The 27,518-nt window shown below is 45.9% G+C and overlaps 1 protein-coding gene across 3 annotated transcripts in view; it reads left to right on the forward strand.

Annotated features, from left to right (window-relative positions):
* Positions 1-27,518, forward strand: part of LOC139273170 (synaptojanin-2-like) — a 222,482-nt gene that overhangs the window by 63,102 nt on the left and 131,862 nt on the right. For all 3 annotated transcript variants that reach the window (XM_070889701.1, XM_070889699.1, XM_070889700.1), the window contains one exon: positions 11,424-11,691. In XM_070889701.1, coding sequence (XP_070745802.1) covers positions 11,424-11,691 — 268 coding nt within the window. The remainder of the gene's footprint in view (positions 1-11,423; positions 11,692-27,518) is intronic.

Raw genomic sequence — 27,518 nt, forward strand, 5'->3', positions numbered from 1 at the left:
TTGAGGAGCAGCCCCTTTAAATAATGAAACAGGGGCTGCAACCTCGTGCATTCGATAAAAAAAACGTGGAACACGGACTCCTCCAGACCGCAGAAATTGCAGGCGGCCTGGGAACCCGTGAACCGGCTTAAAAATTTGTTGCACGGGACTGCTCCGTGCACCACCCTCCAGGCCAAGTCACTGATAAACAGTGGGAGGACTCCCGCGTAGAGTGCACTCCATCGGGGACCCCCGCCTCCTCCGGACAGCAAGATGGTACGCCATGGCGTGTCCGGACGGCAGACGAGGATGGCAAGGTTGAGGGTGTGCAGGAGCAGCCCGTACAGGAAACCCCTCCGCGCGGAACTGAAAGGCACGGAGGGGATTTCCCCGAGGCGGCTCAAGTTGTGAGGCGCCGGCTCCCGAGGGAGGTTCCGGGGTTTGGCGCCGATGAGGAATTCCGTCCGCGAGCACTAGCCACAATTGGCTAATTGGAATTCAGATGTAACTAATCTGATTAGTAAATAAAAGTGATGAATGCACACCTTCCTTGGGCGTGTGATCTTGATTCATGTGCAAATAATTTTAACCTTTTTTGTGCCTTTGTTGGTAAAAATGGAAAGACAAAAAGCAGTGTGCGTGAGTGTTTTTGATCATTGTAAATGCTTTTTTTCATCGAATGATACAGCACAGAAGGAGATCACATTCAGCCCATCGTGCCTGTGCCAACTCTTTGAAAACGATAGCCAATTAGTTCCACTCCCCTGCTCTTTCCCGATAGGCCTGCAAATCTTTCCTTTTCAAGGATATATCCAATTCCTATTTGAATTTGCTTCAATCACCCTTTCAGGCAGATCATCATTAAAAATAATTCTTTTCGTTGCCCTCTTTTACCAATGATCTTAAATCTGGGTACTCTGGTAACCGACCTTGCTGCTAGTGCAAACTTACTCACTCTATCAAAACCCATCATAACCACTACCTCGATTACTGAATGGTGGTAGATGATAAGTATATACATGTGAGGTACATTTATATGTATTATGTGAGTGCATTGAGATGTTTTTTTTACTTAAAATAGTGGCTAGTCAACAATTTCTATTGGCAACACTGGCTTAGGTAGAGGTAGAGATGTGCGGTGTTGCTGAGATGGTCTTGATGGATAGGTTGTGGAGCTTAGGAACATAGGAAAGCTATTCAGTCCCTCGAGCCAGCTTTGCCATTCACTTAAATGTCAGCCAAGAGTATCAGCCTTGGCTTAGTGGTAGCACTCTCGCCTCTGAGTCAGGAGGTTGTGGGTTCAAGTCCCACTCCAGAGACTTGAGCACAAAATTTAGGCTGATGCTCCAGTGCAGTACTGAAGGAGTGCTGCACTACCAGAGGTTCTGTCTTTCAGATGAGACATTAAACCGAGGCCCCATCTGCATTCTCAGGTGGATGTAAAAGATCCCATGACATTATTCGAAGACGGGCAAGGGAGTTATCCCCGGTGTCCTGGCCAATATTTATCCCTCAACCAACATAACTAAAACAGATTATCTGGTCATTATCACATTGCTGATTGTGAGATCTTGCTGTGCACAATTTGGCTGGCATGTTTCCTACATTACAACAGTGACTTCACTTGACAAATGCTTAATTGGCTATAAAGCACTTTGGAACACCCTGAAGTCTATATAAATAGAAGTCTTTTTTTCTTTCAGATCATGGCTGATCTGTGCCTCCACCCATTCTCCCACCTTTGCTCCATATCCCTTGATGCCCTTACCTAACAAAAATCTTTCAATCACAATCTGGAAATCTCTAACAGTCCCAGCACCACAGCCTTGAGTGGTGCAGAAATCTAGATTTCTACTACCCTTCGTGTGGAAAAAGTGCTTCCTGATTTTGCTCTGAAATGACGTAATACTCATTTTCAGATTATATCCACTCATTCTTGATTTCTCATCAGAGGAAATAGTGTATCTACCCTATTGAATCCTTTTAATATTTTAAACACCTCGATCAGATCACGCTTCACTCTTCTACACTTGGGGGAATACAAGCCAAGTTTATCCGACTTGTCCTCACAACTTACCCCTCCAAACCCAGGTGTCATTCTAGTGAATTTTTGCAGCACCACCTCCAAGGCCAATATATTCTTCCAGATGTGTGGTGCCCAGAACCGAATGCAGTGCTCCAGATGGGGTCTGACCAAGTCTCTGTACAACTGAAGCATAATTTCCTCACATTCTAGCCCTCTGGTGATAAATGCTAACAATCCCCATTAGCCTTTTTGATTGCTTTTTGTACCTGTCTACCAGCTTTTAATGATTTGTGTACTTGGACTCTCAAATCTCTTTGCTCCTCTACAGTTTCTAGTATCTCACCATTTTAGAAATGGTTTGACACCAAGGTTTTGCACACCGAGGTTCTACCATGAACAAGTGGCTGGGGAGGGGAATGTTAGTGGCAGAGACCCAACAATGAAGGTTTACCAACAAAAGCAGCAATATTAGAACTCAATATTTCCTTATATCCAACACACCAGATAACTCAAATTCCAGTGCACTCCAGTTTGTGGGCGAGTTTACTTTGACAACAATAGTATTTTGGATGCGGCCTGTTTTATCTCTGGTATATGGACGGGCTGGTGGGGTGGGGTGATGGTTGGAGAAAGTTTTTGTGCGTTCGGGGGTGCTGATTCAGACCTTCACTCCTGTGGTACAGCAGAAATGGTATACACGCTTATTTGTGGGGTGTGATAAATGACCTTACCTGGAAGTTCCACACAATAACTGTGCTCCCATGTAGCATTATTGAAGTCATTGGTTAAAGTGGAGGATTACAGTATGAACCAGCTCTGTGCTATGGTAGATTGAGGATCCGCTGTGTTATGTACTTGAAGGGGAGCTACAATTGGCATTGGTAAGTGCCAAACCCGAATCATTTGATCAGTATGAGCAGGTCTGAATGTCAGCAGCTTGACCTTGATATACTGGAAAGAATTAGTTGCACTCCCGTTTGTGGATAAATGCCAAGAGCAGTGGTTTATCAGTTATTGATTGAATAAACTGCCAGTGTGACACATGTAAAAGTAAATACTTATTCCCCCCCACCCCACTTACCAATGCCAATTGTAGCTCCCCTTCAAGTACATAACACAGCGGATCCTCAATCTACCCTAGCACAGAGCTGGTTCATACTGTAATCCTCCACTTTAACCAATGACTTCAATAATACTACATGGGAGCACAGTTATTGTGTGGAATTTCCAGGTAAGGTCATTTACCACACCCCACAAATAAGTATGTAGGTGCCTGCAGTTTATTTGCTTTTTTTGGCTGATTTCCAAGGTGTAACTGCTGAATTTTATTTGCTTGGCTTCCGATAGCTCGGTGAGTAAATGCTGTGCGTAATCTTGCAGAAGTGTATGAAGAGAAAAGAAAGTTGTATTTTCAAAGATTTGTTTAAAAATTTTATAAAATTTGAGTTGAGACTTTAAATTCAAACTCGAAACTGAATAATTTGGCAATTTAATTTGTGTATGCAAAGCACGTCTGGGCTCAGTGTTCAGTGAATTTTTAAGATCTTATTGGACAGTGAGTCACAGAAAGCATGTTAAGATGTGCCCTGACAAGCTCAGCCGTTCTTACTGGAGGCCTGGCTGATAGGGCCAGGCGTGATTTAAGTAAAACTTCAGTGTTTCTTGGCTGATTGACATGTGGGAGGGTGTCCGCCCATCCACATGACACCATTTCCAGGCCTCTATTTATAGCCTCGGTCCACCTCTTGAAGGGAGGCTGAGGGACAGGATTACATTGAGTGCAAAGTATTGTTAGAAGTTGGTACCGTGGCTGGAAAGAGAGGGAAGGAGGCCCCAAGTTCTCCGATATTTGCCTGGAGATCTTGCTGGGTGCAGAGAGGGGCAGGAGAGATGTGCTGTTTCCCACGAGTGGGAAGAAGAAACCTGCTGCCACCACAAAGGCGGCCTGGACAGAGGTGGCTGAGGAAGTCAGCAGCAGCAGGAGTGTCCTGGACCCAGTGCAGGAAACATTTCAATTACCTCACTAGGTCAGGAAAGGTCTTTCTTAACCCATGTCCTGCAGTGTACCTCCTTCAGCTCTCTCTTGTCCCTCCTGCACCATTCACACCACTCCTCACCCCAATCATCACTTTCCTCAGCACCAATCGCAACGGTACAATGCACAACCTCTCATCCTGACTCCTAACACATTCTCCTTTCAATACTGCCAATGACCCTCATCCTCATCTCATCTCTAAGTTGCTCGATGTGTACCTCCTCTCAGCAAACCTCTTCAATTCACACTGTAGTCGCTTTCCGCAAATATTCAGATACTAGCAATTTGGGTGTGTTATTTAGATAGATGGGCATTCACCTGGTGAGTCTCGCAGCACAAGTGATGGTAGGGACAGTGGAGCAGAATACATCCCGTAGAATGACGTTTTCTCTAAACCCTGCTCACCAGGACAGAGATGTACAACACCATGGGCCAGCCAAGGAAAGGAGACTACTGAGGCACAGGAACAAATGTGTGAGGTCTTGGCAGCTCTCTGCCCCCATTTTCTCCATCTCTCCCTTTATCTCTGAGTGTGCTTAGCATTCCAAAATGGTATCAGCGCTCACTTGTGGGGTGAATTGCACCAGAGGCCATATTGCTGAGGATGTTAACGCACGCAGTGAATGCCCACTGGAAGTTTGCAGTGCAGGCAGCCCCCACTAACACTATTTAAAGGGATCATCAAGTACGTACAGGTTAGTTGCTACTTGATTTACTCTGGCTGTTTTACACGTCTACAAGTGTTTGGTGCTTTCTTTAGTTGTTTCAAGGTTGCCAATGTCTACAGGGAGTGATGTGGCAGGTGCTGAAGGACTTTTTCTTGTGTTCAAGGCTTCTGCACAAACCACTTGCTGCCAGACATGGGTGCACTAGTAGGAATTCCCCTTGGAATACAGCATGATTGGAGAATGAGCAAAGGGCACGCAGAATAGGACAAGCTGCTGGAAGAGGGGGGAGGAGGAGGAAGAAGAAGGGGAGAAAGGCTCTCAGCTGGAGGCCATATCCACCTAGGGTGTTCAGGGAGCAATTCTCCTACCTGAATCTCAGTGAGGAACAGTGTGTGAGACGTCTGCACTTCAGTAAGGAAGTCTACACTAACATCTCATCATCACCATAGGCGGTCCCTTGAACGAGGATGACTTGCTTCCACACCAAAAGGGATGAGTTCGCAGATGTTTCAATGGAGGACCCAATATTCCAGTCCTGAACTCCAGGGGTAGAAGATGCCTGTGCCTGGATTTTTTTTAACCTGTGGTGACCGTTGCACATCAGCCACCACACGGGCTTGACCGAGCTAGGCCTTTATCCAGTGGCCAGGGTTAACCAGGATAACTGGAGACCTGCTCTGCTGCACTGACCTAGTGCGCACACATATCGCAGTGTGGGCTGGGCCCCCGGCTCTTCTGGGCCCCGTACCCTATTTGCCGCACGTCCGCCATGACCCCTCCACCCCGATCATCCGCCGCTTTTCTGCCTCGATCTCTCGCCACTTGACAAGATGGATGCAGTGTGGATATTTCCACTCATAGGGGAAATTAAAACTAGGGGGCATAGTCTCAGAATAAGGGGCCGCCCATTTAAAACTGAGATGAGGAGGAATTTCTTCTGAGGGTTGTAAATCTACGGAATTCGCTGCCTCAGAGAGCTGTGGAAGCTGGGACATTGAATAAATTTAAGACCGAGATAGACAGATTTTTGAGCGAAAATAGAATAAAGGGTTATGGGGAGCGGGCAGGGAAGTGGAACTGAGTCAATGATCGGATCAGCCATGATTGTATTAAATGGTGGAGCAGGCTCGAGGAGCCGTATGGCCTACTCCTGCTCCTATTTCTTATGTTCCTATGTTTGTGAACACATCTTTGAAGGTAGCAGTTAATAAAGCATATAGGATCCTAGGCTTTATAAATAAAGGCATGGGGCTGGTATTTCGGCTCATTTGCGTCCCGTTTAGCACCTGGGCAGGGGGCAAAAGCAATTTCTTTTGGCTTGAAACGAGGCGCACAAAATTTTGCGCCTGGGCGGAACTTTCGCCAATGGTTTTGCGGCGGCGTTAAAACTTAGCGCCCGCCCGCTGTTTTCACCGTTTGGATGACGTAAATCATCATGCAATGCTGCGCTAGCGCCCTTGACGGAACTTTTGAGCATATCGCCCGATTTAGTGTCCGCCTGGGAACCCACCAGCAAAAAGCAATCACACCCCGGACACACCAGGTGCTAACGGCGCCATCTTGGAAACGGAGGAGAAAGTCAGAGTTCTGAGTGATTAAAAGCATTGGGAGAAGAACGCTGTTACTGCATACTTTTCATTGTGAAGTTTATGTGAGTTTATAGTTTGTTTTAAAGGACATTTAAGGACATTTTTAAAAATGGGGCCATGCTATGTCAGCCATTATTCCTGGTTGCTATATTTATACGGTGTCGTGCTTGGAAGAAGGCTTATTGATGATCATTTTCAACATAATCGAAGAGGTCACAGACGTATGGGGAGGAGGTCTTACCCCCACGAGTTTACAGGGAACATCGCTCAAACCTGCAGCTCTCAGAGGCACAGTGCGCTGGAAAGCTGCGCTTCTGAAAAGAAGCGCTGACCGAGATATGTCAGCTCCTACAGACAGACCTACAGCCTACCAGCGGCAACAGGACTGCACTGCCTGTCAAGGTGAAGGTGACTGTGGCACTTGCCTTCTATACCTCCGGCTCCTTTCAGGCATAAGCGGGGGACATCTGCTCCATCTCACAGCACGCTACACATTGCAGCATTCGTCAGGTGACTACTGTATTGTACGCACGCAAGATGGACTTCAGAAACTTCCCAATGACCAAGGAGATCCAAAATGAGAGGGCTGTAGGTTTTGGACAATTTGCTGGCTTCCCCAAGATTTAGGGTGCCCTTAACTGTATGCACGTCGCCCTGCGAGCGCCTTTACAGAATCCAGAAGTTTACCAAAACCGAAAGGGATTCCACTCCATGAACATACAAATTGTCTGCGATTATACTCAGCGCATCATGGCAGTCAATGCCCAATATCCAGGGAGCATCCATGGTGCTTTCATCTTGCGTGAGAGCAGTGTCTCAGGCATGTTCCAGCGTCAACCATAAGGCCAGAGCTGGATGCTGGGCGACAAAGATTACAGGCTCGCCACTTGGCTCATGACCCCCCTCCGGAACCCTCAGACAGTAGCCGAGCATTGCTATAATGAGAGCCATGCAGCCACAAGCAACATCATCGAACAAACAATTGGAGTACTCGAGCAGCGCTTCCGATGCCTGGATCACTCTCGAGGCTCCCTGCAATACTCCCCTCAGCAGGTCTCTGAGTTCATTGTGGTGTGCCGCGTGCTACACAACTTGGCCATCATGAGGGGACAGGAATTGCCAATGGGAACTGCAGGACCACCTCAGGAGAGAGAGGAAGAGGAAGATGAGGAAGAGGAGTCTGATGAGGAACCCATGCCACCACCACCCCCACCACATGGAAATTTTGCCGCTGCAAAAGCCTTGCGTCAGCAGCTCATCATTGAATGTTTGCTTTAAGAGTGTTGCCTGGTCACTCTAATCCCCCTTTTATTCTGCAAATGAGACACTACACAGGAATGGTTAAGGTGAACAAAAGAATTTATCAAACATTGTAAACTTTTATAACTTTGTTAACATAATTTGCAAACTTTGAAATTTTAATAAAATAACACAAATTATCTGCATCCAGCAGTGTGATTAAACAACAACAACAACAACATTATAACCAACAGAATGCAGAACATAATGCAGCAATCCCTGCCCCAGTTACCACCCCCTCCCTCGCCTGCTCTTTATACCCAAAGTGGCACCACAATGGCGTGCAGCAAAGTTGCCAGAGCACTGCTGTGTTGGGGAGAGAGACATTGGCGATGCCGCCTGGGAACACACTGGACCAGCTCGTGCCGTGGAAGGCTCGGCTTGTGACTGGCGAGCCTCTTCATCGGCGTTGCCAGTCACCGGTGGTGTGGGTCTGGGTGTCACACTGGGGGATGCAGAGAATATGGCAGAAGGGTTTATGGACTGCATCACCTGCCCAAGCTGAAGCAGAGCTTGTGCCTGTGATGCACCATATTGCGAAATGCTGCTCGCCACACTCTCTGGGTCTCCAGTGTCACTGGTGGAGGCCACCAGCCTCGTGGGCACTGATGGCCTCACAGGTTTCGCGGCTTGCACCGACAGTCTGCGATCCTACCTCCGTTATGGTCGCAGTGAGATTCTCTATGGTTACGGGAATCCTACCCAGGACATCAAGGAGCTGACGGGTGAGCTGGATGATCTCCTTGGACAGTCCCACCATGTCCTGTTCCATGTCTGCCTGTCTGTCAGACTTTTCTGACTCACCCTCCGGAAAGATGGTATGCGTGATTCAACCCCAGAACTGCATTGCTGCACGCCACTAGTCCCAGGAGCCTGAGAGGTTTCGAAGCCCGAGAAAGTTAGATCATCCTCAGACAAGATGTTTGCCGGTAGAAAAAGAGGTGTAGACTGCATCTGCTCCCCCAGAGTCAGCTGATCTGTGAATTCCTCTTCCTCCTCCTCCACATGATGGCCAGACATGGAGGCTTAATCTGAGGGATGCGGCGCCTGTGGATGGTCATCTGCAAGTAGAAGCAACAGACGAGTGGTTAGCAGCAGAGGAGGTGGGTGGGTGACATGAGTAAGGTCACATAGCACAGACGCATTTGAAGGACTGCCGCGACTCCATTATATCTAGTCCACAGACACTGCATCACATTGCCCCAACCCTAGTCCATAGACACTGCATCACATTGCCCCAACCCTAGTCCATAGACACTGCATCACATTGCCCCAACCCTAGTCCACAGACACTGCATCACATTGCCCCAACCCAGCCCAGGGAGTGTGCAGGACTTACCCTCAGTATGTAAGCGGGGGGTCAGCACCCCCAGTGGCAGTTGCCCGACCTGAGATGCCGATGAGGCCTGCCGCTCACTCCTCGCGGTCGGTAAGTGACTGGGTCTGAGGCGGACCGCTGTCTGTCCTCAACTGTTCGGCGGTCATGGGATTTCTTTGCCTGCAAAGATGAAAATGGGAATGGTTACCAGAGGGTCCATCTGCTCTTGTGGCACACACACATAGCCACCTATTGTACAATACTGTCTGAATGTAATACACTCCTCTGTTTAATGGCCTTGGAATTTGCACATGGTTCATCAGGAGGACATCAAAATGAGGAAATTATGAGATTTCAGAAAGCAATCTTAATAATGTGCAAAGGTCATTCATGGCAAATAGGGTGCCAAACTAAGCCTACCTATGTGTCATGCATTTTAGGAGGCAACCCACAGAGTGCTGAGAGACAGCAACAGCATGAGAGCAAATAGTGTGTCAGATATATAATTTAAGTTATAAAGGAGTGCCTCAATAAAAATTGTACTCACTCTAACGACCCTCAAAAGACGATTAAACTTTTTTCAGCACAGCTTCCCACTCCTGGCCACTATGTCTGAGGCAGAGACCTCCTCCGCGACAATAAATAATTAAAAAGACTAATGGAATGTTGGTCTTTATCCTGAGCAGATTGGAGTTTAAAGGGATGGAAGTCATGTTACAGGGATATAAAGCTTTGGCTAGATCCCATTTATAGTACTGCATTCAGTTCTGGGAGCAACGCCTCTATTTTAAAATTTTCATCTGTGGGTATCAGGGCCTCGGAGGGGTGCGTTGCAGATTCACCAGAATGTTGCACTAAAAGGGTTAAATTATCAGCACAGGTTCTGTAGACTAGGCTTTTATTCCCTTGAGTACAGAAGATTAAAGGGTGATCTAATTGAGATGTTTAAGATGAATAAAGGATTTTATGGTAGATAGAGAGAACTCCTCTCTGGTGGGGAGTTCAGAACGAGATGGTGTAATCTTATAATTAGTGCACTGAGTGAGGATTCAAAAGACAGAAACTGGAAATTAGGGATGGGGCAGCTGGTCACTACATTAAGTCTAACCACGAGCTAAGTGTGTGCAAATAAAATCTACTGATGGCTGCTCTTAACTGTGTACAATCATCCATCATCATCATCATAGTCCCTCGGAATCAAGGAAGACTTACTTCCACTCTTAAAATGAGTCCTTAGGTGGCTGAACAGTCCAATATGAGAACCACAGTCCCTGTCACAGGTGGGACAGATAGTCGTTGAGGGAAGGGGTGGGTGGGACTGGTTTGCCGCTCGCTTTTTCCGCTGCCTACACTTGATTTCTGCATGCTCTCGGCGATGAGACTCGAGGAGCTCAGCACCCTCCAGGATGCACTTCCTCCACTTAGGGCGGTCTTTGGCCAGGGACTCCCAGGTGTCAGTGGGGATGTTGCACTTTATCAGGGAGGCTTTGAGGGTGTCCTTGTAACGTTTCCGTTGCCTACCTTTGGCTCGTTTGCTGTGAAGGAGTTCCGAGTAGAGCGCTTGCTTTGGGAGTCTCGTGTCTGGCATGCAGACAATGTGGCCTGGACCCAGCGGAGCTGATCAAGTGGTCAGTGCTTCAATACTGGGGATGTTGGCTTGGTCGAGGACGCTAATGTTGATGCATCTGTCCTCCCAGGGAAATAGACAGTAATCCATTCACCCTCCCTCTGTCAACAACCTTTTTTGCTAATGTTCTCTCCTCTCTGGAAGCCCAGATGAAAATTGCCCAAGTCTGGCCAGATCCAGTCTTCTCTCTTCACAGTGCTCTGAATGCATGGATAGTCAGTAATTAACTTACATTTTGACTGCCTTTTTGACTGAATATGTTCTATCTTATAACAGCAACAACTTGTATTTATATAGTGCCTTTAACATAGTAAAACGTCTCAAGGCACTTCAAAGGAGCGTTAGCAAACAAAATTTGACACCGAGCCATATAAGGGGATATTAGGGCGTGACCAAAAACTTGCTCAAAGAGATAGGTTCTAAGGAGCATCTTGAAGGAGAGAGAGGTAGAGAGATGCAGAGGTTTAGGAAGGGAATACCAGAGCTTGGGGACTAGGCAGCTGAAAGCATGGCCGAAATGGGGCGGGGAGGGGAGGGGAGGGAGAGGGTGATTAAAATCAGGATGTGCAATAGGCTATGATTGGAGGAGCGCAGAGATCTTGGAGAGTTGTATGGCTAGAGGACATTACAGAGATAGGTAAGGGCAACCGCGAGCACAGGGGTGATCGGGGAAGGAACTTGGTGTGAGTTAGGATACGAACAGCAGAGTTTTGGATGAGTTTAAAACTCCACTTCTATAATGTTCATCTCCACACCTTGGCTTTTGTATTTCTCTTACTAACCATTGTTTTGAAGGGACCTGGTGTTTATTACTTATTCCTGTAAATTCTCTTTACATTGTTAAGTGCTGTGAGTTGTTAACTCTGTACTCTTGATTTGCAGGTGACTCAAGACTCTGCTTTCTGGTCCTGATAACAGGATGTACATCCGTAGGGAGGATCCGTGACACTGACATTTGCAAGATTACCACAACGGATTTTGTTCCGCTTCAAGAAGAAACAACAGATGAAGAGCGAGTCTCTGCCTTGAGGAAACTGCTGAATTCCGGGATGTTTTATTTTTCATCGACTACTGGTTCGGCTTTTGATCTCAATCTCTGTGCACAGAAGCAATATGCAAAGGATCGTGAGGCAGGAAACAAGTTTTTCTGGTTAGCTTACTGTTTTAATTGATTTAGTTGTATGAGGAAATGGTGATCTCCCTAAAATACTCACATGACCCTGCTCCCCAGCTCCATGGGTAAAAATGCCTCCTGGTGTGGAAGGAGCCACAGCGACCACAAAGCCCCAGGTTCCATTCCTCATATGCGGCGAGTTGACTGATCTAAGCAGGGTTGGCAGTAGTGGTTCTACAACTACCACAGGGTTAGAGGAGTGCAGAATTCAGATCGGATTTCTGCTCTATTTGCAGGGGGAAGATAAACAGCCAGAGGTTGTGGTCCAAACCGGTACCAACAACATCGGTAGAAAGAGGGATGAGGTTCTGCAGGCCGATTTTAGGGAGCTAAGAAAGAGATTGAAAAGCAGGACCTTGAGGGTAGTATTCGCCAAATTACTCCCGATACCATGAGCTAGTGAATATATAAATAGGAGAACAGAGCATATGAGTGAGTGGCTGGAGAGATGGTGCAGGAGTGAGGGCTTTAGATTCCTGGGACATAGGGACTGGTTCTGGGAGAGGTGGGGTTGCACCTCAATAGCCGGGACCAATGTTCTCTTTGGGGGGGGGGGGGGTGCTAGTGCTGTTGGGGAGGGTTTAAACTAATCTGGCAAGGGAATGGGCACCAGGATGTAGCATTAGAAAAGAGAAACCAGGTGCACAAAGGATTGGGAGAGACACATAGCATTAGAGTAAAAAATAGTATGGTATTAGGTGGCATCAGACTAAGAAAGAATACAAGAAGGTCTAAGATAAGTTTACAGTGCATGTGCGTGAATGCACAAAGTGTGGTAAATAAGGTTGGTTAGCTGCAGGTGCGAATAGCCACATGGGAATATGATGATGTGGCAACAACGTAGACCTGGCTCAAAAAAGGACAGGTTTGAATACTAAATATTGTTGGTTATAAGGTGTTCCGAAAAGATAGGGAAGGAAAGAAAATAGGTGAGATGGCAGTATTGATTAAGGAGAATATTGCAGTGCGGGAGAGAGCGGATGTCCTGGAGGGGGTTAAGGAAAGACTCTATTGGTTAGAGTTAACAATAGAGGTGCCATTACACTACTAGGTGCATTCTATAGGCCACCAACTAGTGGGAAGTTAAGGATGGTACCAAATTGAAAGAAAAGGCATACAATGTTGCAAAGATTTGTGGTAGGCTAGAAGATTGGGAACATTTTAGAAACCAACAAAGATGACTAAAAAATAATCAAGAGGGAGAAAACAGATTGAGAGTAAAGTAGCAAGAAATATAAAAACAGACAGGAAGAGTTTCTACAATATATAAAAAGGAAGAGAGTAGCTAAAGTAAAAGTTGGTCCCTTAGAGGATGAGACTGGGGAATTAATAATGGGAAATAAGGAAATGGCAGAAACTTTGAACAAATATTTTGCATCTATCTGCACGGTAGAAGACACTAAAAGCATCCCAATAATAGTAGAAAATCAGGGGGCAAAAGGAGGGAGGAAACAATCATTATCACTAGAGAAAAAGTACTCGGCAAACTAATGGGACTAAATGCTGACAAGTGCCCTGTGCCTGATGGCCTGCATCTTAGGGTCTTAAACGAAGTGGTTGCAGAGATAGTGGATGCATTGGTTGTAATCTACCAAAATTTCCTAGATTCTGGAGTGGTCCCAGCAGATTGGAAAACCACAAATGTAACGCACCTATTCAAGAAAGGAGGGACACAGAAAGCAGGAAACAATAGGTCAGTCAGCCTAACATCTGTCATTGGGAAATTGCTGGAATCCATTATTAAGGAAGTAGTAGCAGAACATTTAGAAAATCATAATACAATAAAGCAGAGTCAGCATGGTTTTATGAACGAGAAATCGTGTTTGACAAATTTATTAGAGTTCTTTGAGGATGTAATGAGCAGAGTGGATAAAGTGGAACCAGTAGATGTAGTGCATTTGGATTTCCAAAAGGCATTCAGTAAGGTGCCACATAAAAGGTTACTAAACAAGATAACAGCTCATGGTGTTGGGGGTAATATATTAGCAACTGTACAGGGTATTGGTGAGGCCGCACCTGGAGTACTGCGTGCAGTTTTGGTCACCTTACTTAAGGAAGGATATACTAGCTTTGGAGGGAGTACAGAGCCAATTCACTAGGCTGATTCCGGAGATGAGGGGGTTACCTTATGATGGTAGATTGAGTAGACTGGGTCTTTATTCGTTGGAGTTCAGAAGGATGAGGGGTGATCTTATAGAAACATTTAAAATAATGAAAGGGATAGACAAGATAGAGGCAGAGAAGTTATTTCCACTGGTCGAGGAGACTAGAACTAGGGGGCACAGCCTCAAAATACGGGGGAGGCAATTTAAAACCGAGTTGAGAAGGAATTTCTTCTCCCAGAGGGTTGTGAATCTGTGGAATTCTCTGCCCAAGGAAGCAGTTGAGGCTAGCTCATTGAATGTCTTCAAATCACAGATAGATAGATTTTTAACCAATAAGGGAATTAAGGGTTATGGGGAGCGGGCGGGTAAGTGGAGCTGAGTCCACGGCCAGATCAGCCATGATCTTGTTGAATGGCGGAGCAGGCTCGAGGGGCAAGATGGCTTACTCCTGTTCCTAATTCTTATGTTCTTATTAGCATGGATAGAGGATCGGCTAACTAACAGAAAACAGAGAGTCAGGATAAATGGGTCATTTTCAGGTTGGCAAACTGTAAATAGTGGGGTGCCACAGGGATCAGTGCAGGGGCCTCAACTATTTACAATCTCTATTAATGACTTGAATGAAGGGTCCGAGTGTATTGTAGCCAAATTTGCTGACGATACAAAGATAGATGGGAAAGTAAGTTTTGAGGAGGACACAGAGTCTTCAAAAGGATATAGATAGGTGAATGGGAAAATTTTTTGCAGATGGAGTATAATGTGGGAAAATGTGAGGTTATCCACTTTGGTCGGAAGTATAGAAAAGCAAAATATTATTTAAATGTAGAGAGACTACAGAATGCTGCGGTACAGAGGGATCTGGGTGTTCTCATACATGAAACACAAAAAGTTAGTATGCAGGTACAGCAAGTAATTAGGAAGGCAAGTGGAATGTTGGCCTTTATTTCAAGGGGGGGTGGAATATAAAAGTACGGCAGTCTTGCTACAACTGTACAGGGCATTGGTGAGACCAAACCTAGAGTACTTCGTATAGTTTTGGTCTCCTTTTATTTAAGGAGGGATACACTTACATTGGAGGGAGTTCAGAGAAGGTTCACTAGGTTGATTCCTGGGATGAAGGGGTGTCTTATGAGGAAAGGTTGAGCAGGTTGGGCCTCTACTCATTGGAGTTTAGAAGAATGAGAGGTTCTGGGGAATGAGGTGGATCAGCTGGAGCAAGTGTCAGTAGGGGAACATTTAGGGAACAGTGATCATAGTATCATAAGGTTTAGATTAGCTATGGGAAAGGACAAGGACCAATCTAGAGTAAGAATTCTTAATTGGAGAAGGGCCAATTTCAGTGGGTTGAGAACGGATCTGGTCCGGATAAATGTATCAAAGATTGGCAGGAAAAACTGTAATCGAACAATGGGCTGCCTTTAAAGAGGAGATGGTTTTGGTACAGTCTAGGTACTTTCCCACGAGGGTGAAAGGGAGGGCAACTAAAGTCAGAGCACCCTGGATGATGAAAAGGATAATGAGATGAAGCAATGTCAGGTTGAGAATACAAGTGAGAACCTGTATGAACCTGTATGAATATAGAAAGTTCAGAGGGGAAAGGAAAACGGAAATAAGAGAGGCAAAGAGAGCATATGAGAATAGACTGGCAGTTAACATAAAAATGGAATACAAAAGTCTTCTATGGGCATATAAATAATAAATGGTAGTAAGAGGAGGGGTGGGGTTGATTAGGGACCAAAAAGTAGACCTATGCATGGAAGTAGAGGGCATGGCTGGGGTACTAAATGAGTACTTTGCATCTGACTTTATCAAGGAAGATGCTGCTAAATTCGTAGTGAAAGTTGAGATATTGAATGGCCTAAAAATTGATCAAGAGGAGGTACTAGATAGGCTGGCTGTAGTAAAAGTGGATAAGTCACCAGGACCGGATGGGATGCATCCAAGGAAGCTGAGGGACGTAAAGGTGGATATTGCACTGTCCTAATCTTCCAATTCTCCTCGGATATGGGGGTGGTACCAGAGGACTGGAGAATTGCAAATATTGCACCTTGTTCAAAAATAGATGCAAGGATAAGCCCAGCAACTACAGACCAGTTAGTTTAACCTTGGTAGTGGGGAAGCTTTTAGAAATTATAATCCAGGACAAAATTAGCAGTCACTTGAACAAGTGTGAATTAATTAAGGAAAGCCAGCACGGATTTGTCAAAGGCGAATTGTGTTTAAATAACTTGATTGAGTTTTTTGATGAGGTAACAGTGGGGGTTGATGAGGGCAATGCGATTGATGTGGTGTACATGGACTTCCAAAAGGCGTTTGATAAAGTGCCACATAATGGGCTTGCCAGCAAACTTGAAGCCATTGGAATAAAAGGGACAGTGGCAGCATGGTTACAAAATTGTCTAAGTGACATGAAACAGAGAGTAGCGGTGAACGGTTGTTTTTTGCACTGGTTGAAGGTATACAGTGGTGTCCCCAGGGGTCGGTACTAGGACCACTGCTTTTCTTCATATATATTACTGACTTGGACTTGGGTGTACGGGCACAATTTCAAAATTTGCAGATGAGACAAAACTTGGAAGTATAGTGAACAGTGAGGAGGATAGTGATAGACTTCAAGAGGACATCGACTGGTGGAATGGGTGGACACGTAGCCGATGAAATTTAATGCAGAAAAGTGCAAAGTGATATATTTTGGTAAGAAGAATGAGGATGGGGCAATATAAACTAAAGGGTACAATTCTAAAGCGGGTGTATGAATAGAGAGACCTAGGGCTATATGTGTACAAATTGATGAAGGTGGCAGGGTAGGTTGAGAAAATCGTTTTTTAAAAAAAAAAGCATATTGGATCCTGAGCTTCATAAATAGAGACATAGAGAACAAAAGCAAGGAAGTTATGATGAACCTTTATAAAACATTGGTTTGGCCTCAACTGGAGTATTGTGTCCAATTTCGGGCACTGCACTTTTAGAAGGATGTGAAAGCCTTAGAGAGGGTGCAGAAAAGATTTACAAGAATAGTTCCAGGAAGTCTGAAAATATTTTTTTTCTATTTGTTCCTGGGATATGGGCGTCACTGGCAAGGCCAGCATTTATTGCCCATCCCTAATTGCCCTTGAGAAGGTGGTGTGAGCCACCGCCTTGAACTGCTGCTGTCTGTAAGGTGAAGGTACTCCCACAGTGCTGTTGGAGGGAGTTCCAAGCTTTTGACCCAGCGACGATGAAGAAATGGCGATATACTTCCAAGTCAGGACGGTGTGTGACATGGAGGGTAACTTGGAGGCGATGGTGTTCCCATGCGTCTGCTGCTCTTGTCCTTCTACGTGGTAGAGGTCACGGGTTTGGGAGGTGCTGCCGAAAAAGCCTTGACAAGTTGCTGCAGTGCATCTTGCAGATGGTACACACTGCGGCCACGGTGCGCCAGTGGTGGATGGAGTGAATGTTTAAGGTGGTGGATGGGGTGCCAATCAAGTCGGCTGCTGGATGGTGTCGAGCTTCTTGAGTGTTGTTGGAGCTGCACACATCCAGGCAAGTGGAGAGTATTCCATCACACTCCTGACTTGTGCCTTGTAGTTGGTGAAAGTCTGTGGGGAGTCAGGAAGTAAGACACTTGCTGGAGAATACCCAGCCTCTGACAGTATTTATGTGGCTGGTCCAGTTAAGTTTCTGGTCACTGATGACCCTCGGGATGTTGGTGGGGGATTCAGCGATAGCAATGCCGTTGAATGTCAATGGACGGTGGTTAGAGTCTCACTTATCAGCCCAAGCCTGAAAGCTGAATGTGGCATGGACTGCTTCATTATCTGAGGAGTTGTGAATGGAATTGAACACTGTGCAATCATCAGCGAACATCCCCAGTTCTGAATTTATGATGGAGGGAAGATCATTGATAAAGCAGCTGAAAATGGTTGGGACTAGGACACTGCCCTAAGGAACTCCTGCAGCGATGTCCTAGGGCTGAGATGATTGACCTCCAACCACCACAACCATCTTTCTTTGTGTTAGGTATCACTCCAGCCAGTGGAGAGTTTCCCCCCTGATTCCCGTTGACTCCAGTTTTACTGGGGCTCCTTGAAGCCACGCACTGTCAAATGCCTTGATATCACTCTCATCTCACTTCTGGAATTCAGCTCTTTTATCCATGTTTGGACCAAGGCTTAATGCGATCTGGAGCTGAGTGGTCCAGGTGGAACCCAAACTGGGCATGTTATTGAGCAGGTTATTGATGAGTAAGTACCACTTGATAGCACTGTCGACGACACCTTCTATCACTTTGCTGATGATTGAGAGTAGACTGATGGGGCGGTAATTGGCCAGATTGGATTTGTCCTGCTTTTTGTGGATAGGACATACCTGGGCAGTTTTCCACAGTGTTGGATAGATGCCAGTGTTTTAGCTGTACCGGAACAGCTTGGCTAGAGGTGCGGCTAGTTCTGGAGCACAAGTCTTTAGCATGACAACTGGGATGTTATCGGGGCCTATAGCCTTTGCAGTATCCATTTCTTGATATCACGTGGAACCATTTCTTGATATCACATGGAGTGAATCGAATTGACTGAAGACTGGCTTCTGTAATGGTGGGGACCTCAGGAGGAGGCCGATATGGATCATCCACTCGACACTTCTGGCTGAAGATGGTTGCAAATGCTTCAGCCTTATCTTTTGCACTCGTTTGCTGGGCTCTGCCATCATTGAGGATAAAAACATAGAAACATAGAAAATAGGTGCAGGAACAGGCCATTCAATGAGTTCATGGCTGAACATGAAACTTCAGTACCCCCTTCCTGCTTTCTCGCCATACCCCTTGATCCCCCGAGTAGTAAGGACTTCATCTAACTCCCTTTTGAATATATTTAGTGAATTGGCCTCAACAACTTTCTGTGGTAGAGAATTCCACAGGTTCACCACTCTCTGGGTGAAGAAGTTTCTCCTCATCTCGGTCCTAAATGGCTTACCCCTTATCCTTAGACTGTGACCCCTGGTTCTGGACTTCCCCAATATTGGGAACATTCTTCCTGCATCTAACCTGTCTAAACCCGTCAGAATTTTAAACGTTTCTATGAGGTCCCCTCTCATTCTTCTGAACTCCAGTGAATACAAGCCCAGTTGATCCAGTCTTTTTGATAGGTCAGTCCCATCATCCCGGGAATCAGTCTGGTGAATCTTCGCTGCACTCCCTCAATAGCAAGAATGTCCTTCCTCAAGTTAGGAGACCAAAACTGTACACAATACTCCAGGTGTGGCCTCACCAAGGCCCTGTACAACTGTAGCAATACCTCCCTGCCCCTGTACTCAAATCCCCTCGCTATGAAGGCCAACATGCCATTTGCTTTCTTAACCGCCTGCTGTACCTGCATGCCAACCTTCAATGACTGATGTACCATGACACCCAGGTCTCTTTGCACCTCCCCTTTTCCTAATCTGTCACCATTCAGATAATAGTCTGTCTCTCTGTTTTTCCCACCAAAGTGGATAACCTCACATTTATCCACATTATACTTCATCTGCCATGCATTTGCCCACTCACCTAACCTATCCAAGTCACTCTGCAGCCTCATAGCATCCTCCTCGCAGCTCACACTGCCACCCAACTTAGTGTCATCCGCAAATTTGGAGATACTACATTTAATCCCCTCGTCTAAATCATTAATGTACAATGTAAACAGCTGGGGCCCCAGCACAGAACCTTGCGGTACCCCACTAGTCACTGCCTGCCATTCTGAAAAGTACCCATTTACTCCTACTCTTTGCTTCCTGTCTGATAACCAGTTCTCAATCCACGTCAGCACACTACCCCCAATCCCATGTGCTTTAACTTTGCACATTAATCTCTTGTGTGGGACCTTGTCGAAAGCCTTCTGAAAGTCCAAATATACCACATCAACTGGTTCTCCTTTGTCCACTTTACTGGAAACATCCTCAAAAAATTCCAGAAGATTTGTCAAGTATGATTTCCCTTTCACAAATCCATGCTGACTTGGACCTATCATGTCACCATTTTCCAAATGCGCTGCTATGACATCCTTAATAATTGATTCCATCATTTTACCCACTACTGAGGTCAGGCTGACCGGTCTAGAATTCCCTGTTTTCTCTCTCCCTCCTTTTTTAAAAAGTGGGGTTACATTGGCTACCCTCCACTCCACTCCATTCCACTCAATGGAATGTTGGAAAATGACCGTCAATGCATCTGCTATTTCCAAGGCCACCTCCTTAAGTACTCTGGGATGCAGTCCATCAGGCCCTGGGGATTTATCGGCCTTCAATCCCATCAATTTCCCCAACACAATTTCCCGACTAATAAAGATTTCCCTCAGTTCCTCCTCCTTACTAGACCCTCTGACCCCTTTTATATCCGGAAGGTTGTTTGTGTCCTCCTTAGTGAATACTGAACCAAAGTACTTGTTCAATTGGTCTGCCATTTCTTTGTTCCCCATTATGACTTCCCCTGATTCTGAATGCAGGGGACCCATGTTTGTCTTTACTAACCTTTTTCTCTTTACATACCTATAGAAACTTTTGCAATCCGCCTTAATGTTCCCTGCAAGCTTCTTCTCGTATTCCATTTTCCCTGCCCTAATCAAACCCTTTGTCCTCCTCTGCTGAGTTCTAAATTTCTCCCAGTCCCCAGGTTCGCTGCTATTTCTGGCCAATTTGTATGCCACTTCCTTGGCTTTAATACTATCCCTGATTTCCCTAGATAGCCACGGTAGAGCCACCTTCCCTTTTTTATTTTTACGCCAGACAGGAATGTAGAATTGTTGTAATTCATCCATGCGGTCTCTAAATTTCTGCCATTGCCCATCCACAGTCAACCCCTTAAGTATCATTCGCCAATCTATCCTAGCCAATTCACGCCTCATACCTTCAAACTTACCCTTCTTTAAGTTCTGGACCATGGTCTCTGAATTAACTGTTTCATTCTCCAACCTAATGCAGAATTCCACCATATTATGGTCACTCTTCCCCAAGGGGCCTCGCACAATGAGATTGCTAATTAATCCTCTCTCATTACACAACAACCAGTCTAAGATGGCCTCCCCCCTAGTTGGTTCCTCGACATATTGGTCTAGAAAACCATCCCTTATGCACTCCAGGAAATCCTCCTCCACCGTATTGCTTCCAGTTTGGCTAGCCCAATCTATGTGCATATTAAAGTCACCCATTATAACTGCTGCACCTTTATTGCATGCACCCCTAATTTCCTGTTTGATGCCCTCCCCAACATCACTACTACTGTTTGGAGGTCTGTACACAACTCCCACTAACGTTTTTTGCCCTTTGGTGTTCTGCAGCTCTACCCATATAGATTCCACATCATCCAAGCGAATGTCTTTCCTAACTATTGCATTAATCTCCTCTTTAACTAGCAATGCTACCCCACCTCCTTTTCCTTTTATTCTATCCTTCCTGAATGTTGAATACCCCTGGATGTTGAATTCCCAGCCCTGACCATCCTGGAGCAACGTCTCCGTAATCCCAATCACATCATATTTGTTAACATCTATTTGCACAGTTAATTCATCCGCCTTATTGCGGATACTCCTTGCATTAAGACACAAAGCCTTCAGGCTTATTTTTTAACACCCTTTGTCCTTTTAGAATTTTGCTGTACAGTGGCCCTTTTTGTTCTTTGCCTTGGGTTTCTCTGCCCTCCACTTTTAAGGATATTCATAGAGCCTCCTTCTCCCATTGGTTGTTTAATTGTCCACCACTATTCCCAACTGGATGTGGCAGGACTGCAGAGCTTTCATCTGATCCGTTGATTGTGGGATCTCTTAGCCCTGTCTATAGTATTCTGCTTCCACCTTTTAGCATGCATGTAGTCCTGTGTTGCAGCTTCCCCAGGTTGGCACCTCATTTTTAGGTACGCCTCATGCTGTTCCTGTTATAATCTTCTGCGTTCATCATTGAACCAGGGTTGGTCCCCTGGTTTGATACTGTTAGAGTGAAGGATATGCCGGGCCATGAAGTTACAGATTGTGGTGGAATACAATTCTGCTGCTGCTGCTGCTGGCCCACAGCTCCTCATGGATGCCCAGTTTTGAGCTGCTAGATCTGTTCTGAATCTGTGCCATTTAACATGGTGGTAGTGCCGCACAACACGCTGGAGGGTGTCTTCAGTGTGAAGACGAGACTTTGTCTCCACAATGATGTTGTGATTACTGCTACCAATGCTGTCATGGACAGATGCATCTGTAACAGGTAGATTGGTAAGGACGAGGTCAAGTAGTTATTTCCCTCGTTCTCTCACCACCTGTCGCAGGCCCAGTCTAGCAGATATATCCTTCAGGACCCGGCCAGCTGGGTCAGTAGTGGTGCCACCGAGCCACTCTTGGTCCCTCACCCAGAATACATTCTGTACCCTTGCTACTCTCAGTATTTCTTCCAAGTGATGTTCAACATGGAGGAGTACTGATTCATCAGCTGAGGGAGGGCAGAAGGTGGTAATCAGCAGGAGGTTTCTTTGCCCATGTTTGATCTGAAGCCATGAGACTTCTTAGGATCCAGAGTCAATGTTGAAGCTTCTCAGGGTCACTCCCTCCTGACTATATACCACTGTGCCACCACCCCTGATGGGTCTGACCTGCCAGTGGGACAGGACATACCCAGGGAGGATGATGGAGGAGTTGGGGACATTGTCTGAAAGGTATGATTCTGTGAGTATGACTATGTCAGGCTGTTGCTTGACTAGTCTGCGTGACAGCTCTGTCAATTTTGGCACAAGTCCCCAGATGTTGGTGAGGAGGACTTTGCATGTTCGACTGGTCTGGGTGTGCCTTTGTCATGTCCGTAGCCGGTGCTGAGATCGATACCAGGTAGTCTATCTGTTTTTATTATTATTGTTTTTTGTAACAGTTTGTTACAACTAAGTAACTTGCTAGGCCATTTCAGAAGGCAGTTAAGAGTCAATCACATTGCAACCAAATATCAAAGAATATATAAAGAAATAGTTAAGCCTTTCGATGAGGTACCACATAGTAGACTCCTGACTAATTTTACAGCATAAGGGGGAAGTAGCAGAATGGATAACAAGCTGGTTACAAAAGAGAAAGTGGGCGTTGATGTTTTTTACTCAGACTAGCGGGAGGTGTGAAATGGTGTTCCACAGGGATTGGTGCTGGGACCAATGTTGTTCACTATTTACGTCAACGATATTGGACTACAAAACAAGTACAATTTCAAAATTTGCGGATGACACCAAATTGGGGAGTAATTGCGACAAAATACAAGCGACGTTACTAAAGTTGCAGAATGGTCGTGCAAATGATAAATGAATTTCAATATAGATGTGAGGCGGTGTATTTTGTGCGGTGGAATGAATGGACGAGTGCTAGGCCTGTATGGTGAGGGGGGGGAGCGCGGGAATGGAGAGAGGGTCTCAGCACACTGCCTGTATGGGAGGGATTGAGTGCTCCACTTGTTTGGAAGGTCTGAGCGTTGGACTGAACTGTACTGGGAGACTGAATAATCTGCCTGTATGGGAGTATGCCAGGGATTCCCTTATATCAGTATGGTTCAGTTAGTCATTACCACTGGGCTGATGTAACAGTCACATCCAACATCCAGTTTTCCCCTGTCCCACCTTTCCCTCTCCAATCCCACTGACACAGAGCAGTCCTATAACTAACCAACCACCATTGCTCATACCCCATTTGTCCCAATCAAGACATGTCTTCTCATTCCTCAACAAACACCTGGAAAGGCAAATTGACAACCAGCAACCAAGAACGGACAACACAGGAAAGTGGTGCAAAGTAATGAATTTTATGTGATTCTAGTAAGCAACGGAAACTTTACAAAACATTTTGTCATACACCCATCTGCATATCATTGTGCAACTACAAAGCTTACCCTTCCGCTCCTACGTGGTGCAACCCCTGTGGTTTGAGCAGAGATCGAGGCAAGCTGCTCAGATCTGTGCTCTGACTGCTGAGATGTTCTCGGCTGACATCCTCTGGGTTTTGGAGCCCACAAGGGCCCCGCCAAAGGCCACTCCACCTACGCCTGTGCGGGGGCAGACTCGGCCATCGGATAACGAGACAGTATGTCGGGTACTGACTGTGGGGTGGGGAGGGCTCGCAACGGATGAGAAACAGAAGTATTTGGAGTGGAGTCCTCACTTCCATGTCCCCTTGCACCATCATCCTTCATGGCCCAACCGCACTTCACTCCTACCACTCTGCTGCAGAGCAGCTGGTGCAAATCAGTGCGGCGCTGTAAGGCCAAGGCTAAAGTTTCTGTCAACGTATTTAAGGCATCAAACATGTTGGCATCCAGAGTCTGCACAGGTCAAGGCCTGTATGGAATCATTTGATTGCAATGATTGATGTTCCACGGAGTTGGCCAATCCATGGAAGAAGACATCCTCACAATGCCCTGAGACACCAACCCACTCATGCTTGAGTTGGACTCCTCCATTGTCTCTACAATTGTGGATAGTATGCATAGAAGGCTTGCCAATATGTCACAGATTTTATGCAGCCCCTCAATGATTATCCTTTTGATAGATGGTCCCAGGGGAACAGTATCTGTGTCCAGCAGAGCAGAGCTTGGAGAGGCTGCAGCCTCCAATGCAGAGTCTCTGCAGCTATCCCTGGTGCCACTGTATGCTCGGGCTCTGTGGAGGGCCACCTCCAGTTCTTTCCCTCTCATAGAATCATAGAAATTAACAGCATGGAAGGAGGCCATTTTGGCCCATCGTGTCCGCGTTGGCCAGCAAAGAGTTGTCCAGCCTAATCCCACTTTTCAGCTCTTGGTCCATAGCCCTGTAGGTTACGGCACTTCACGTGCACATCCAAGTACTTTTAAAATGTGGTGAGGGTCTCTGCCTCTACTACACTTTCAGGCAGTGAGTTCCAGACCCCCACCACCCTCTAGGTGAAGAAATTGCCCCTCAAATCCCCTCCAAACCTACCAATTACTTTAAATCTATGCTCCCGGGTTGTTGACCCCTCTGCTAAGGGAAATAGGTCCTTCCTATCCACTCTATCTAGGCCCCTCATAATTTTATACATCTCAATAAGGTCTCCCCTCAGCCTCCTCTGTTCCAAAGAAAGCAACCCCAGCCTATCCAATCTTTCCGCAGAGCTAAAATTCTCCAGTCCAGGCAACATCCTCGTAAATCTCCTCTGTACCCTCTCTAGTGTAATCACATCTTTCCTGTAACGTGGTAACCAGAACTGCACACAATACTCTGTGGCCTAACTAGTGTTTTATACAGTTCAAGCATAACCCCCCATCTCTGCTAATAAAGGCAAGTATTCCATATGCCTTCTTAACCACCTTATCGACCTTTCCTGATACCTTCAGGTCCCTTTGTTCCTCTCCCTTTTGTCTGTGCTCTCTTCTGCAACAGGGTAAAGAATAGACCTATGAGTGATTGTAATGGCATGTGTTCAATCAGGGAGAGGCATCAAATTGCATAAAGATGTGGGTGAGTGACAGTGGTGAGTGGATAGATGGGAATATGAGGAAGTGCATAAAATGAGAATGACGGGTACACTTTCAAGGTATGTGGGTGTGAGGAGTAATATGATGGAGTAGGCTTGAGAAGGAAAAGTGATGTGCACAGTAGGATAAAGGTAAACAGAAACAGAAATTTACAGCGCAGAAGGAGGCCATTTTGGCCCATCGTGTCTGCACCGGCCGACAAAGAGCCGCACGACCCTTGGTCAGCAGCCCTAAAGGTTACATATAAACCTATGAACGGTAATGGAAAGGCAAAGAGCACCCAGCCCAACCAGTCCGCCTCACACGACACCCCTTATACTAAAAACATCTACACTCCAACCCCAACTGGAGCCATGTGATCTCCTGGGAGAGGCAAAAACCAGATTAAAAACCCAGGCTAATTTAGGGAGAAAAAATCTGGGAAAATTCCTCTTCAACCCATCCAGGTGATTGAAACTAGTCCAGGAGATCACCCTGGCCGTATTCTATTCCCTGCAGTACTTACCATTATATCTGTGCCTTCCAACAAAAGGCCATCTAGTCTTAACCCAATTACCAGCTCTAGGTCCGTAACCCTGCAGATTATGGCAGTTTAAGTGCCCATCCAACCATCTCTTAAAAGCCGTGAGGGTTTCTGCATCCACCACTTTTCCAGGCAGCGAGTTGCAGATCCCCATAACCCTCTGCGTAAAAAAGCCCCCACCTCAAATCCCCTCTAAACCTTCCACCAACCACCTTAAAACTATGCCCCCTCGTAATAGTCCCCTCCACCAATGGAAATAGACCCTTACTATCCACTATGTCCAGGCCCCTCCATATTTTGTGCACCTCGATGAGGTCTCCTCCCAACCTCCTCTGTTCCAATGAGAACAAACCCAGCCTATCCAATCTGTCCTCATAACTAATATTCTCCATTCCAGGCAGCATCCTAGTAAATTTCCTCTGCACCCTCTCTAGTGCAATCACGTCCTTCCTATAATACAGCGACCAGAATTGCACGCAGTACTCCAGCTGTGGCCTAACCAAAGTATTATACAATTTAAGCATAACCTCCCTGTTCTTATATTCTATGCCTTGGCCAATAAAGGCAAGCATTCCGTGTGCCTTCTTAACCACCTTATCCACCTGGCCTGCTACTTTCAGGGATCTGTGGACAAGCACTCCAAAATCCCTTTGTTCATCTACACTATTAAGTGGCCTACCGCTTAATGTGTATACCCTTTCCTTATTAGCCCTCCCAAAGTGCATCACCTCATAATTCTCTGAATTAAATTCCATTTGCCACTGCTCTGCCCACCTGACCAGTAGATTGATATCCTCCTGCAGCCCATGACTTTCCTCTTCATTCTCAACCACACAGCCAATTTTAGTGTCGACTGCAAACTTCTTAATCATACTTCCTATATTCAAATCTAAATCGTTGATATATGCTACAAAAAGCAAGGGACCCAGTACTGAGCCCCGTGGAACCCCACTGGAAACATTCTTCCAGTCACACAAACATTCATCAATCATTACCCTTTGATTCCTACCTCCAACCAATTTTGGATCCAACTTGCCACTTTGCCCTGAATCCCATGGGCTTTAACCTTCACGACCAGTCTACCATGTGGGACCTTATCAAAAGTCTTGCTAAAGTCCATATATACGACATCGTACGCACTACCCTCATCGACCCTCTTGGTTACCTCCTCAAAAAATTAAATCAGGTTAGTCAAACACGATCTTCCCTTAATAAATCCGTGCTGACTGTCCCTAATTAATCCTTGCCTATCCAAATGCAGATTTATCCTGTCTTTCAGGATTTTTTCCAATAATTTTCCCACCACTAACGTTAGGCTGACGGGCCAGTAATTACTCGGCCTGTCCCTTTTTCCCTTCTTAAACACAGGGTACTACATTAGCAGTCCTCCAATCCTCTGGCACCATGCCCATATCCAAAGAGGATTGGAAAATGATAGTCAAGGCCTCTGCTATTTCCTCTTCTACTTCGCTCAACAACCTGGGATGCATTTCATCTGGACCTGGGGACATATTTACTTTCAAAGCTGCTAAACCCCTTCATACTTCCCCCCTCTCTATATTTATTTCATCCAGAATATCACACTCCTCCTCTGCAGCATGAACGTGTAACTGTACTCCCCTTTTCTGACTGTTTAGGTCATTAAAGTGATTCCTGCACTGAAGCCAGGAGTGTGGTACAATTCTCCTGCTGCTGACCTCCTGGGCCACCTGCAGCCACGCCCA

The sequence above is a fragment of the Pristiophorus japonicus genome, chromosome 9, assembly GCF_044704955.1.
Source record: "Pristiophorus japonicus isolate sPriJap1 chromosome 9, sPriJap1.hap1, whole genome shotgun sequence".
NCBI classification, from domain to species: Eukaryota; Metazoa; Chordata; class Chondrichthyes; family Pristiophoridae; genus Pristiophorus; species Pristiophorus japonicus.